The following is a 14,188-nucleotide window of genomic DNA, read 5'->3' on the forward strand; positions in this document are numbered from 1 at the left end:
AGAAGCAGGCTCCATGCATGGAGCCTGATGCAGGATTTGATCCCAGGACCCCAGGATCATGCCCTGGACTGAAGGCAGGTGCTCAACTGCTGAGCCACCCAGGCATCCCATAATTGGATTTTGAACTTTATTTTAACTTATATAAATGTAAATAGCCACACAGCTAGTGGCTACCGTATCAGACAGTGCAACTCTAATAAATGCAAGGAGCTCACTGGCCGTGGGCTGAATAAACACACACTAAGGCTGTACAGCTCTACCATCTCTTATCTGCAATTCTAAAATCCAAAAAGCTCTAAAAATGAAAATTCATTTTTGGTCATTCATTTGGTGGCAAAACCTGAAATGAACTTTCCTGAGCCTGACTGTAACGGTTATCCTATTTAGTATGAATATTCACATCTCTCACTGTAAAAATATTAACATGTTTGATTTGGGGGAGTTGCCCCGGACCATAGTGGTGTATATCACGTATACACAGTCTGTGGACTATTCCTTCCTAACAGCCGGGAAGTTCTGAATCATAAAACGCACCTGAACCTAAGAGTTTCAGAAAGGGACTGAGAACGTGTGTCCAAGTACTTCAGGCCAGACAGGAGCCCCAGAATGGAGACAGATGCAATCCTTGTCTTCCCAAGACTTCGTACAACCCCAGAAAGGAGCCACCTGGGGCTCCCAGGACACTCACCTCTTATAGTACGCCAGCTCCTCCTGCAACAAAAACACTTTGGACTTGAGTTCATTCCTCTCATGGAGTACGTCCCGCAGCTCCTGCAGCGTGAACCGGGGGCGGTTGGGGTCCTTGAGATCCATGGCCACTTTCTCTGCCTCGGAGATGCTTTCCTCCCCGCCTGGCTCCGTCTGGAGGAGGCAGAGATGCTGCTAATGAATTCCTGGCGGCCACCACCGGCACCCACTCCACATTCTGCCACAGCCCAAATTTCCCACCCTCCCGGGGCCTTTGCAGCTTGCCGAGGGCGCTATTTTAAGAACTCGAAGGCGGCCTGTGCTCACGTTCTGTGCAGTCAGCGTCCCTCTGGAGATGAAAGCCACGGGCCACCTGTTCATTGTTCGCCTTCTCAATAGCCAGACCTGCAGTCCTGGTGCCTCCCCACCTGCCTCGGGGTCTTATTACAAATAAGAACAAGGAGTCCAAGAAGAAGAAACAGCACGACTCACATGCTGCCACCCTCATAAATCTGCTTTCTTTTGCCTACATTCTCTTCTGATATTCTTACTAAGACCACTGCTAATAAGACCATTGCTTGGGCAGCCCGGGTGGCTCAGCAGTTTAGCGCTGCCTTCAGCCCAGGGCATGATCCTGGGGTCCCGGGTTCGAGTCCCACACTGGGTTCTCTGCATGGAGCCTGCTTCTCCCTCTGCCTTGTGTCTCTGCCTCTCTGTGTCTCTCATGGATAAGTAAGTAAAATCTTAAAAAAAAAAAAAAAAAAAAAAAGACCATTGCTACTTTGGCCAAAGTTGTTAAAATCAGAGCTTAAGTACAATTTTTTTCTTCCCTTCTCATCTGACATTAAAGTCACATATGTTTTCCCATTTGTTACTGGCCTTCTGGTCAAGCCCTCTCCTCCCCAGTGGCTAAGGGCATCTGTGCACTGGCAGTCTGTGGGAGTGGGGGTGGGGTGGGGTGGGGTGGGGTGGAATGGGGTGGGTGGGCATGTAAACATCCCAGCAGGTGTGCAGATGCAGAGCATTTCTCTTCTATGCAGGTCACACAGATGGATCCTAGCATGCTAAGTCACTGCCAGGCCAGACCCAAACCCTATCCTCTTTCCCTTTCTCACAGCAAGGTGTTTTTCTTTTTTTTTAAACAAAAAGAAAAAACAAAACAAAGAAACTAAAACTGTAATAATATACACTTAAAATCTACCATTTAGGGATCCCTGGGTGGCGCAGTGGTTTAGCGCCTGCCTTTGGCCCAGGGCGCGATCATGGAGACCTGGGATTGAATCCCACATCAGGCTCCCGGTGCATGGAGCCTGCTTCTCCCTCTGCCTATGTCTGCCTCTCCCTCTCTCTCTGTGTGACTATCATAAATAAATAAAAAAAATTAAAAAAAAAATCTACCATTTAAAAATATACAATCCAGCAGCTTTTTAGTATATTCACAATGCCGTGCGGTCACCACCTCTGTCTAGTTCCACATTTTTTTTTTTTTTTTTTTTTTAGTTCCACAGCATTTTCATCACCCCAAAAGAAACTCCATAGCCATTAATGGTCATTCTCCAATTCCCTCTTCCCCTGCCCCTAGCCCCTGGTGACCACCATCTGCTTTCTATCTCCATGGATTTGCCTTTTCTGGACATTTTGAATAAATGGAATCATTTGTGTTCGCTTCTGTTACCTAACATCATGTTTTCAAGGCTCATCCATGCTCTAGTGAGTCAGTGCTCCGTTCCTTTTCATGGCTGAATACTATTCCCATGTGTGGATATGCCACGATGGGCATCTGAGCTGTTTCCACCTTTTGGCTAGTGTGACTAGTGCTGCCGTGAACATCTGTGTACGAGGATCTGTCTGATTGTCTCATCACCTGCTCTCGTGCTTTTGGGTGGGTGTACACCTCTGGGAGCAGCTGCCAGGTCACATGGTGACTGTGTGTAACTGTCTGAGGAACCACCAAACCGTTTTCCACAGCAGCTGCCCTACTTTACATTTGGCCAGCTGTGTGGGAAGGTCCCACTTCTCCACATCCTCACCAACACTTGCGTTTTTTACATTTTTTGAAAGCAAGGAAGTTTTTGCAAGCTGCCCCCAAGTCAGCTGGCCAGATGTGCAGGTGGCCTGTCCTTTCCTGGTGTTCCCAACCCCCTTGAGTCCCCAACATCCCATCATCCACTAGAAGGGGTGGACAGAAGTTCAGGACAACAATGGGGGAACTCTAGAACGGGGAAATGGGATTGAAACAGAGACCTTGGGCAGCCTCGGTGGCTCAGCGGTTTAGCGCCACCTTCAGCCCAGGGTGTGATCCTGGAGACCCAGAATCGAGTCCCACGTCGGGCTCCCTGCATGGAGCCTGCTTCTCCCTCTGCCTGTGTCTCTGCCTCTCTGTGTGTGTGTGTCTCTCATGAATAAATAAATAAAATCTTAAAAAAAAAAAAGAAACAGAGACCTTCCTCCACCCCCACACTCCCCAAAACCCCCACACCACTACTGGGATGAAGGCATTCTGACCCAAATGGAGATGCCAGGCCAGGATGTTGAAGGACCCAGGACGGCAGAGCTGAGAGCCTGTGTCCTGGGAGAGTCAGGACGGGCTGTTCTGGGAAAGGACACTTGAAAGGAGACACCACCCACTAGGGAAGATCAGGTGACAGAAGAGTCACCCAGCAGGCACAGGTCGGGGGAGTAGGAGCAGGAGCCGGCAGGGAACAGGGGAGGCACCTGGCTGCAGCAGAGAATGGACACCTAACAGATGCCACCCCCAAGTTGGGACAGTGGGTGGGGCAGTGGACTCCACTGGGCAGTGAAGTGGGAGTAGGGAGTAGGGAGGAAATCCCGGATGATTTAACTTCCCAAAAAGGTATTCCAGGCATCTGCTGATGCCACACCTTCAGGTGAGCTGTGTCCTCAGGGTATGTCTTCAGCATCTACCTCCTGCAGAGCCACACAGCTGGATGGTGTCCTCTACCCAAGACCCTGCATAGCAAGGGGCTGCTATATAGCAGGCACTCACTAATGCCAGTTCCCTTCTCTTACCCTGCCCAGGTTAACTACGAAGCATCCTTGAATGTCTATAATTAATATTCAGTAAATAAATGGATTTCTCGATAAACATTCAACATTCATTGAACATCAACTCTGTGCCTGCTGGGCACTAAGTAATGAGATGAATCGGGTAGGCCTGGAGGGAGGCTTACAGGGTCATATAATAAGAGGTGCAAGGACATCAAAGTCTAACTGGGAAGGATCATGGAAGATGTTACTATGGACGTAGTCTCGGGCAGCCCCGGTGGCACAGCAGTTTAGCGCCGCCTGCAGCTCAGGGCGTGATCTGGAGACCCTGGATGGAGTCCCACATCAGGCTCTCTGCATGGAGCCTGCTTCTCTCTCTGCCTGTGTCTCTGCCTCTCTCTCTCTCTGCATCTCTATGAATAAATAAATAAAATCTTAAAAAAAAAAAAAACTATGGACATGGTCTCTGTGCATGGGGTCTTGACGAATGCATAGGAGTTCACCAGGAAGTTGGCCTTCCCTGAGCCCCTTGCCCTCTGCCCATTTTGTTTGGCATTTGGCCTTCACTGTGTTCTAAAACGTTTTGGAATTAGTCCCCAATGGATTTATATTGACAGATTTCACACAAGTTTGGGTCTTGGGCTTCCTTTTGGAAAGAATATTGGAAGACTGGGTCACAATGGGCCACATGGTAACACTGGGCTGGTTCTACATGGCAGCTATTGCCTTTTACACGTTCTTTCCATGCCTGCTCAGCCCCTACCCCTTTTTCTTTCCGTGCCTGGACCCCATAGGCACTGGAAGCCACTGCCAAGGACCCAAACCTCAGGCTCCCTCCCTCCCTCTAGCCCCTCCCTTCCCAGATAACTCTGGCTCTGCCCGGCCATTTACTGGGGCAAGTCTGTGCCTCTCTGTCTCCAAGAGGGGCCATCTGGAAGGGATCCACACATCCTGGGGAAGGCATAAAGCTCTTCATGAGAGTTCCCAAACCCTCACTTCCCAAAGAAGCCTTTGGGCAAGCAGCCTGATCCTCTCTGGGTCTTCATTTCCCCATCTAGCCCCTGATAATCCAGTAATATAACTTCCCACCCTTCCCACCCAGACACCAGAGATTCCTCCAAACACATGCTCTTCGGACACAGCAGGTTCCCACTCACCCCCACGGGCTGTAAGCACCCAAGACACCAAAGGGTTTCCTCAGACCGGAGTTCTTTTTCTCTGGAGAAGGGATGGGCTCTAATCAGGGTGGCAACCTGATGCATTAGAGCTTGGGGGATTCCCAGACAGAGGCATAAAAAGTCCTGACTGCTGGGACCACTGCTTGGAAATGCAGAAGAAGGAAAGCCTGGGGCTCCAGCTTTTCTGGAGGCCAGCAGGTGCTCTTGGATTGGCCTGTCCTGGGAGAGAGACTGAAACGGCGCTTTTCAGCATGGAAATCAGGCCCATCAGCAGCGGGTCTTCTAGTTTTACTCCATGAGGGACGACGGAGGTGCCTGGGGTTATCAAGGATTGTCTGCTGGTCCCTGGAGGCACTTTGGACACAGTTGAAGGATATGCCCTGAGGCGCTGAGTGCTCCCCAGAGAGGCCCGAGAGGCCTGCTGACAAGCAGTAGGACCAGAGTGGCCTAAGGGAGGTTAACATCCTCCACCCGGGTCCTGTGTCCTAAGGCCTGGCCTCCTAGGCCCACTCTCTCTGCCTGGGCACATCAAAGCCACTATGCTCCCGCAGCCTCTCGAACATGCTTGTGAACAGCCCCTGGTCCAGCAAAGGGGAGTGACTGTGCCCTGGTCACCCTCTGTAACTCCTATACCCACTGAGCATACATTTAGCCAGAAAATCTGGCTTCACCCACCTGCCATCCGGCCCGTTTCCCTGCGCACTTAAATAAACACTTGTTAAGATATCAGAATCCATAAGGCAGAGGTGTCAAGTAGGTAACTATGAACTTTAGTTTTCTTTTTTTTTTTTAAATATTTTATTTATTTATTCATGAGAGACACAGAGAAAACAAGAGAGGCAGAGACACAGGCAGAGGGAGAAGCAGGCTCCATGCCGGAAGCCCGATGTGGGACTTGATCGCAGGACCCCGAGATCACGCCCTGAGCCAAAGGTAGACGCTCAACAGCTGAGTCACCCAGGCATCCCTAACTTTAGTTTTCTTACTGATTTTATAGGAAATCCTTGAGACAGGGAGCCCACCATATCATTTTCTTAGGGGTTTTTCTATGTCTACCTGTGAAAGGCAGGAAGCCTCCAGTGAAACCATAAGGAGCTAGATGAGTTAGAAAACACACTAAGCAGGGATGCCTGGGTGGCTCAGCGGTTCAGCACCTGCCTTTGGCCCGGGGCGTGATCCTGGAGTCCCGGGATCAAGTCCCACGTTGAGCTCCCTGCATGGAGCCTGCTTCTCCCTCTGCCTGTGTCTCTGCCTCTCTCTGTGTCTTTTGTGAATAAATAAAATCTTAAAAAAAAAAGAATTATAAAAGAAAAAACACACTAAGTGAAGAAGCTGCTCAGACTGCATGTCCCCACGACTCCATTTCCGGGAAATGTCCACAACAGGCAAATCCACAGACACAGAAAACAGATTTGTGGTGGCCGGGGATGCGGGAGACAGAGACGGCGATTAGCTACTCACAGGTATGACCTTTCTCTTTGGGGTGATGGTGTTCTAGAAAGTGGTGATTGTACATACAAGAGTGAATATTTTAAAACCTATTGAATTGTATACTTCAAATAGTTGAGTTATATGTGAATTATATTTCAATAACTGTATTATAAAAATGTATCAAGAGATTTGTTTACTGGAGATCACAGTGACAGAGCTCAGAAAGGACTGCATGAATCTAGGGGGTAGAACTGGAATCATCAAGGCATGAATGTGAACTGACTCCTCCCCAGCTCTAGATCCCTCCATAGCTCCCATTTTCTCTACCAATCCTGTGCCAGGATTAGCCCACGACCCCAGCCACGCCTGTTCTTTCTCCAGTCTGGTTCATGCTCTTCCTCCTGCCTGGACTGGTCTATCCCATATTCTACCCCAGACATCCTACCCATCCCATAAGTCTTGTCTCCGTGACTTGAAGACCTGCACTGCTCTCATCCCGCCAAGGATTCACTATGCCCTCTTCAGATCCCATCTGTGGCCCTCTATCCCAGCCACACTATTTGATCTACTGAACTGAGTCAAGCTCATCCCCTTCACTTATGAGACAGAAAACTGAGCACCAAAGTGATGCATAAGCCCCAGGTCACACAGCAGCAGGTGGAAAGCCACCACCAGCCGTGGCCTCCCTGTCTGAATGGCAAGCATCTTGAACTCCACCCAGCTCTGAGGCAGGGAGTCAAACCCAGCAAAGGCTCCCAGTTTGGGAACAGACCTTGCAAAGCAGCTCAGTGGGTTAGTCCTAACTGCTACCTGATGTTACTCCTCCATTTCTATCCCACCCCCTTGGTGCCAGCCAGCAAGAGAAACTGAAACGCACAGGCAGGAGGGCCAAGGAGGGGTGACATGTCCCTGTCCTCATTGCTAATAGATCTGGAGCAGGGCTCAAGGTCTTGTGCCCAAGATGATATCTTCAGGGGCCTGGGTTTGGACCTAGCCCTGCCTGCCCAGGAAGAGACAGGCCTGAGCTCTCGTGGGGCACAGGAGGCCAGAAGGGGTACACCAGAGGAGGAGGGGGGTAACTGCGCCCAGCGTCACCTAGCGGCTGTTTTTGGCATCTGCCTCATCCCCTTCATCCCACTGCCATAGACTCGGTCCAGCCCTCGCCTTCCTTGCCTGGACTATTGCAAAGGGCTCCCTACAGCCATGTCTGTGCTCAGCTCCCTCTTGATCAAACTGTCCTCCATCAACTCAGAGCTCATCCTGTCACTCCCCTTCTGAACCCTGTGGAGGGATCCACATTCCCCACCACTGTGTGTGGCATTCTGGGCGCTGCAGAGGACAGCTGCCTGCCCTGCATCTGTTTTGTACTTTTCCTGGCTGAGTCCTTGCAGGTGTCCTCTGGAGAAACTCTGCTGGCCCCACTTCCACTTTGCTGGCATGGATGGGCACACAAGGGGTAGCATGTTCTAGACTTCAGGCCACAATGACTGGTTCTGTGATGGGCCCACGAGAGGGTTCCCTGAGACTTGCTGGGAATTTGGGAAAGAGGCAACTTCTTTTCACTGGGGTTGCAAAGCTGGTAGAGTACCAGGGGCCACTGTATGGCAAGAGCCTGCCTGAGAACAATACCAACACAGAGGAAAGCAAAGCTGAGAGATCTGATGGCATCATTTGGGCACCTGGAATCAGCTATACCTGAAGCCATCCTTAATTCAAAGCTTTTAGCTATACAACCCAAAATCCCACTTTTTAAAAAAAATCCTTAAACCACTTCAATTTAGGCTTCTGTCACTTTTAGCCAAAAAATAAGCCCTAACCGCTCCCTTTTAAGATTTTAAGACTTCTTTCCCTTACCTCCCTAACTCTATCCCAGGTTCCTGTCCTGCAGAGAGCCTAGAAATGTCTGGCCTGAATTCATAAGATACCTAACAACTGTGCTGGCACTTGAGCCAACCTGATGGTGAGCTCATCTGGCTTACCTCTTCCACCTGCAACCCAAGAAACTAGCACAGTGCCTGCAAACCTGAAACAGTCAATAAACATCTGCTGGAAGAAAGCATAAGCCCTAAGCTTTTCCCTAAGAGTCCACTGTGTTTTTCTGAAGCAGCACATCTACCCTCTACATCTACCTATCAAAATCTCAGCATTGTTCACACACATTCAGCCAAAGGAACAACTCTTCCATGAAACTGCATGCCACCCCCATCAGACTTAACTGTTCTATCTCTCTGTCGCTGGCACACCCCCTGGGGGTGGGGCTCGTTTACGGGTGAGACACCTCTGGCACCCCGTGTCACAGCCCTGGGCCCAACTGGATTATAGTTGCAGGTGTGGTGCAGCCCCACCCTTGTGGACAGGGCCCCACATCAGGCACACACTGCGTATCTTTCCACTCGTGCCCTGAGGTCTGCTCTGTAAGTTCTGCCCAGGAATGTCAGGGAGTTAACACCCCCAGGAGCCACCCTTAGCTAATCAGGGGCAGGTGCATGTGGATAAATGCTCCAAGTCTTTCTGCTCCAGAAAGACGGTTCTGGGACATGTTCTACATGCTTCTCAGAGGTCCCAGCAGGACTGAGTTCCCACTGCAACCTCAGTAACACACACTCTAATTCACTTCTCCTTCTTCCCTGTCTCAGGCCTCTGATCTTTGGGATCATCGCCCACATAACCTCCTTCCTATTTTCCTTTTCTCAAGCTCTGTTCCAAGGAACCCAGACAAAGACAATCTCTTACCACTAAGACAATCCCTTTCCACCTTAAGTGTGGCTGAGGGCATCCAAGTCTGTCTCCTCCATTGGGTTGTTAACTCTTTGAACCTCAATAGTACTCAGCACAGTGCTCTGACGTAGAAGACCACACTCGGCTCTGTGGTTTACCTGATCTACAGGACTGGCCCCTGCCTCATCTCTCTGACCTCATTCCAAACTTCTTCCTCCCCCTTACACTGCATAGAGCCATTCTTGCCTTTTTATCCTACCTTGGTTGCACTACAATTTCTCCTACCACAGGGCCTTTGCATGTGCCATTCCCACTCCCCCCCGTTCGTTTACTCTCATTCTTTTAATCTCCTCCTTAGAAAAGTCTTTTTGACTCCTCCAGATGATAATGGTAATGATAACAACAGCTAATGCTTTAAATGAATTAACTGTGGGCAGCCCGGGTGGCTCAGCAGTTTAGGGCCACCTTCAGCCCAGGTCCTGATCCTGGAGACCCAGGATTGAGTCTCACATCAGGCTCCCTGCATGGAGCCTGCTTCTCCCTCTGCCTCTCTCTCTCTCTCTCTCTCTCTCTCTCTCATCTCTCATGAATAAAATCTTTAAAAAAAAGATAAAAAGGTTTAAAAAAATAAATGGGTTAACTCACTTAATTCTCATTATAATCTAGGGTTAAGTACTATTATTATTCCCATCTTAGACACACGGAAACTGAGCCACAGAAAAAGCTAAATAATTTACCCAAGGTAATAGAGGTAGTAACAGGCCAGATCTGAACCAAGGCAGACCAGCTCTAGGGCCCACGCAGTTAACTACACAGCATACCTCCTCCCAGGTTCCTCCTACACCCCTCAAGAGTAATGGGGGAAACAAAGCAGCCTTGCCCACCTCGAGCCAGCTCATAGCCCTACCTTTCCATTTTGCTTCAGCGCTGTCTTCCCACTTACCTGGGGCTCTTCCTCCCCATTCTGGCTGAGTTCGCCCTGCAGCCTCTCTCTCAGCTTCCCAAGCTCTGCCCGCAGGCTGCCCATCTCCTGTTCCTTGGTTTGCAGATCTGCCTCTAGTTCTACCTTCTGTTCAATCAGGGCCTTCCCCTGGGCCTCCACCACTGTGACACGGTGCCGGAGGTCGTGGTTGATCTTCATCAGCCGAGTCTGCTGCTGCTGCAGCTGGAGAAAGAGAAAAGCCATTTATGGGGCTGCTGCATACAGTAGCTCATGTTGTGGACTGCACAAGGGCAAATCCTCTACAGGCATGCCATCATATTAGAGACATCATGATTTGTTTGAAGTTTGTTCACATTCTTATAACTGTTGACGCAAGGGATGGGCAATTTGTATATTTACTATGACGATTATGACAGATGGAAGATAAGTGTTTTGTCAGTGTATCATGATGATTTCCCAACAGATGGAAGTAACATGCCTTGAGAAAGGAGTGTCTTTTTCTAATTCAGGTGGAGACACCGTATGGGTTCCTGGAGCAGCCTGGACCATGCTGGCCTGCTCACGGAAGGGCACGAAGAGGGTGGGTTGGAGGAAGCTGCAGGGTCAGAACAAAGCCTGGCTGGGTCTTGGCATCTCCCCAAGGTGTGGAAGAAGCAGGGCAGTGCCCTGACCCCCCCCTGCTGTTACAATGCAGACTCAGCTGAGGGTCCTCCCCATAGCTGCAGCTCCAGTGTGGAAGCTGCCAGACTTCGTGCAGGAACCCCCACCCCACAGGACGAGACCAAGGGAGAGAAGGGGAACTGTTCGTGGGGAGGATCTGATCTCCCTGTTGGTATCTCCTGGTTGGGAGGGTGGATGTGGGGTCGGGGGCTTGTCACTTACAGCCTCGACATCCTCATTCTTCAGACCGAGCTCCCGGTCCTTGGCGCGGATCTCGTCGCGCTGCTTGTCCACCACCTCCTTGAGCTTCTTCATTACTTGCCGCTCCCGCTCGGACATGCCTGGGGTGGGGCGATCAAGATCAGCAGGGGAGCCCTTCGCCTTCCCCGCCTCACCTACCCGCAGCTTCCCACGGAGATGCTGCTGGCCCTGCCCTTCTCTACACCCTGTCCCCCAGAGCCAGCACCTGCTTCCTGTTTCCTGGGTCCCTCTGAGCTCATCCCCACCTCAGGGCGCCAGGTGGGCAATTCCCTTCCTTCCAACCTCCCCTGAGGCTGACTCCCCTTATGTTTCAGGCCTCGGCTCAACCATCACCTCCCCACAGAGACCCTTCCCTGCTCCCCTAAACTAGCCCCCCACCCTATCTACTACCTTCACAGCACTCTTTGCAGTGATCGTCTCATAGGTCTTATCATCTAACAAAAGATGATTTAGAGCCAAGGCTCTGAGCACAAACACCGGTTCTCCCATTTATGGTCTATGTGGCTTCACGGGAGCCTCTCTGTGTCTCAGTTTCCACATCCATAAAATGGGAATAACAGTACCTACATATGGTTGTAGGTTGTGAGGATGAATTTAGCTCACACACAGGAGGCACGGATGATGATGCCTGGCACACAGCCAAGGAGTGGTGTCTGTTACCTACGTGTTCATTGTCTGTTCCCTGCCCCTGGTACACTGTCAGCCCCGGGAGGCATGGCCTTGTCTGATCTATTCACTGTGTATGGCCTTGGCTAGCACCATGCCTGGCACCCAGTAGGGGCTTGCTGGGTGATCTGGTGAGTTAACAAACTGTGCTAGTTTCATGTGGCTGCTGTAATAAATGACCAACAAAATCTGAGAGCTTGAAACATCAGATTTAAGATCTTGAGATGGGGGATCCCTAGGTGGCGCAGCGGTTGGGCGCCTGCCTTTGGCCCAGGGCGCGATCCTGGAGACCCGAGATCGAATCCCATGTCAGGCTCCCTGCATGGAGCCTGCTTCTCCCTCTGCCTGTGTCTCTGCCTCTCTCTCTGACTATAATAAATAAATAAAAAAAATTATAAAAAAAAAAAAGATCTTGAGATGGGGGGTTATCCTGAATTATTCGGGTGTGTCCTAAGTGCAATCACCGTGTCTTATAAGAGGGGGGCCCAGAAAGATTTGACGCAGATAGAAGAGGAGAAGGCCCTGTGACCAAAGAGGCAGAGACTGGAGTGATGAGGCCACAAGCCAAGGGACACTAGCAGCCACCAGAAGCTGGAAGAGGGAAGGGACTCATTCTTGCCCTAAAGCCGCTGGAGAGAGGACAGCCCTGGCAACATCCTGACTTTGCACTGATTTTAAACCTCTGGCTTCCGAAGTATGAGAAAATAAATTTCTGATGTTTCAAGCTATCAGATTTTGTTGGATGGACCCAAATAATTCAGGATAACCACCCATCTCAAGATCTTAAATGAAATCACATCTGTAAGGATTTTACCATATAAGGTAACATTTGTAGGTTTCAGAGATTAGGACCTGATATTTCGGGGGACCATTTTTCTAGGGCTTCCCACGTGGTAGACGCTCCAGGCTGATGGACTAGGGACCGATTCCTCCTCCTCACACACACATTCCCAGAGCACAACTTGCTCCCACTATGCCTGCTAAGGACAAGCTGCTTTATATCCCTGACACTAGTCCAGTGTCATTTCCAGCCACCGGACATGGGTATTACTATTATTGTGATTTTTAAAAAGATTTTATTCATTTATTCATGATAGACACAGAGAGGGGGGGGGGGTAGAGACACAGGCAGACGGAGAAGCAGGCTCCACGTAGGGAGTCTGATGCGGGACTCAATCCTGAGACCCCAGGATCATGCCCTGGGCCAAAGGCAGGCGCTAAACCGCTGAGCCACCCAGGGATCCCTCTATTGTTGGTTTCTTTTTTTTAACATCAGTCCCTTCTTACAGACACAGAAAACTGAGGCCCAGAGACAGACTTGTTTAATGATTACAGCTAAGCACTGGCAGAGCTGGGACTCAAACCCTGGTTTTCTTTTCTTTTCTTTTCTTTAAACATTTTATTTATTTATTCATATACACACACACAGAGAGAGAGGCAGAGACACAGGCAGAGGGAGAAGCAGGCTCCACGCAGGGAGCCTGATGTGGGACTCGATCCCGGGTCCCCAGGATCACACCCCAGGCTGCAGGCAGCGCCAAACCGCTGCGCCACCAGGGCTGCCCTTCTTTTCTTTAACGTTTTATTTATTTATTCATGTGAGACACAAAGAGAGAGGCAGAGACACAGGCAGAGGGAGAAGCAGACTCCATGCACGGAGCCTGATGTGGGACTCGATCCTGGGACTCCAGGATCACACCCTGAGCCAAAGGCAGATGCTCAACCATTGAGCCACCCAGGCGTCCCTCAAACCCTGGTTTTCTGCCTCTAAGTCCCATGTCCTTTCCATGACGCCATATTGCCTCCCCACTGCAGAACCAGACTCAGAGGTTCTGCTAAAGTCACTAGAAAGTGTCACCATGGGGCAGACTCTAGTCTATACTTTGTTTCACGGGGCCACCAGCTTGGAGTACCCTTACATCTTTTTGCATGTACACATAGGCATACACTCATACTCATACATACACACAGTGTATATTCAGTGTCTGCTGTGTACCTGATACTGAGCCAGTAGTCACCAGGGTCATGATGGTCAATAAATGAAACACAATTTTGCTCTCACTGACTTACAGACATCAGACAAGGATGGTGTCATTAGAGACCATGACAAGTGAACATGGCAGATGCAATGGGGCCTGAGAGAATTGTGAGGGGACCCATAGTAGACTGTGGGAGCAGAAAACCTTGTTGTTGTTGTTTTTTTAAAGATTTTTATTTATTTATTTATTCATGAGAGACAGAGAGAGAGAGAGAGAAAGAGGCAGAGACACAGGCAGAGGGAGAAGCAGGCTCCATGCAGGGAGCCGACGTGGGACTCGATCCTGGGTCTCCAGGATCACGACCCAGGCTGAAGGCGGCACTAAACTGCTGAGCCACCGGGCTGCCCAGAAAGCCCTCTTGTAAGAGCCAATTACACTGAGACCCAAAGGACCAAAGGGCAGCTGGTGACGAGGACAAGCACTGCAGGCAAGCAAGTACCAGCAGGTGCAAAGGCCCTGGGGAAGAGATTGCATGTCTGAAGAGCTGAGAGGCAATGCTGGTGGCCAAAGCTAGTGGCCAAAGCACAGTGGGCAAGGGGCAGCAGGATCTTGAGCTGGGAGCAAGCCTAGACCACATGGGGCCTCAATGCCCAGGAAGG

At 50.3% G+C, this 14,188-nt stretch overlaps 1 protein-coding gene across 5 annotated transcripts in view; it reads right to left on the bottom strand.

Moving 5' to 3' along the window:
- The window catches only part of RILPL1 (Rab interacting lysosomal protein like 1), a 45,784-nt gene that overhangs the window by 12,275 nt on the left and 19,321 nt on the right, over positions 1-14,188 (bottom strand). For all 5 annotated transcript variants that reach the window (XM_055322160.1, XM_055322161.1, XM_055322163.1 and 2 more), the window contains exons 3-5: positions 10,846-10,964; positions 9,964-10,185; positions 689-861 (exon numbers count right to left, since the gene is read on the bottom strand). In XM_055322160.1, coding sequence (XP_055178135.1) covers positions 689-861; positions 9,964-10,185; positions 10,846-10,964 — 514 coding nt within the window. The remainder of the gene's footprint in view (positions 1-688; positions 862-9,963; positions 10,186-10,845; positions 10,965-14,188) is intronic.

The sequence above is a fragment of the Nyctereutes procyonoides genome, unplaced genomic scaffold (assembly GCF_905146905.1).
Source record: "Nyctereutes procyonoides isolate TBG_1078 unplaced genomic scaffold, NYPRO_anot_genome, whole genome shotgun sequence".
NCBI classification, from domain to species: Eukaryota; Metazoa; Chordata; class Mammalia; order Carnivora; family Canidae; genus Nyctereutes; species Nyctereutes procyonoides.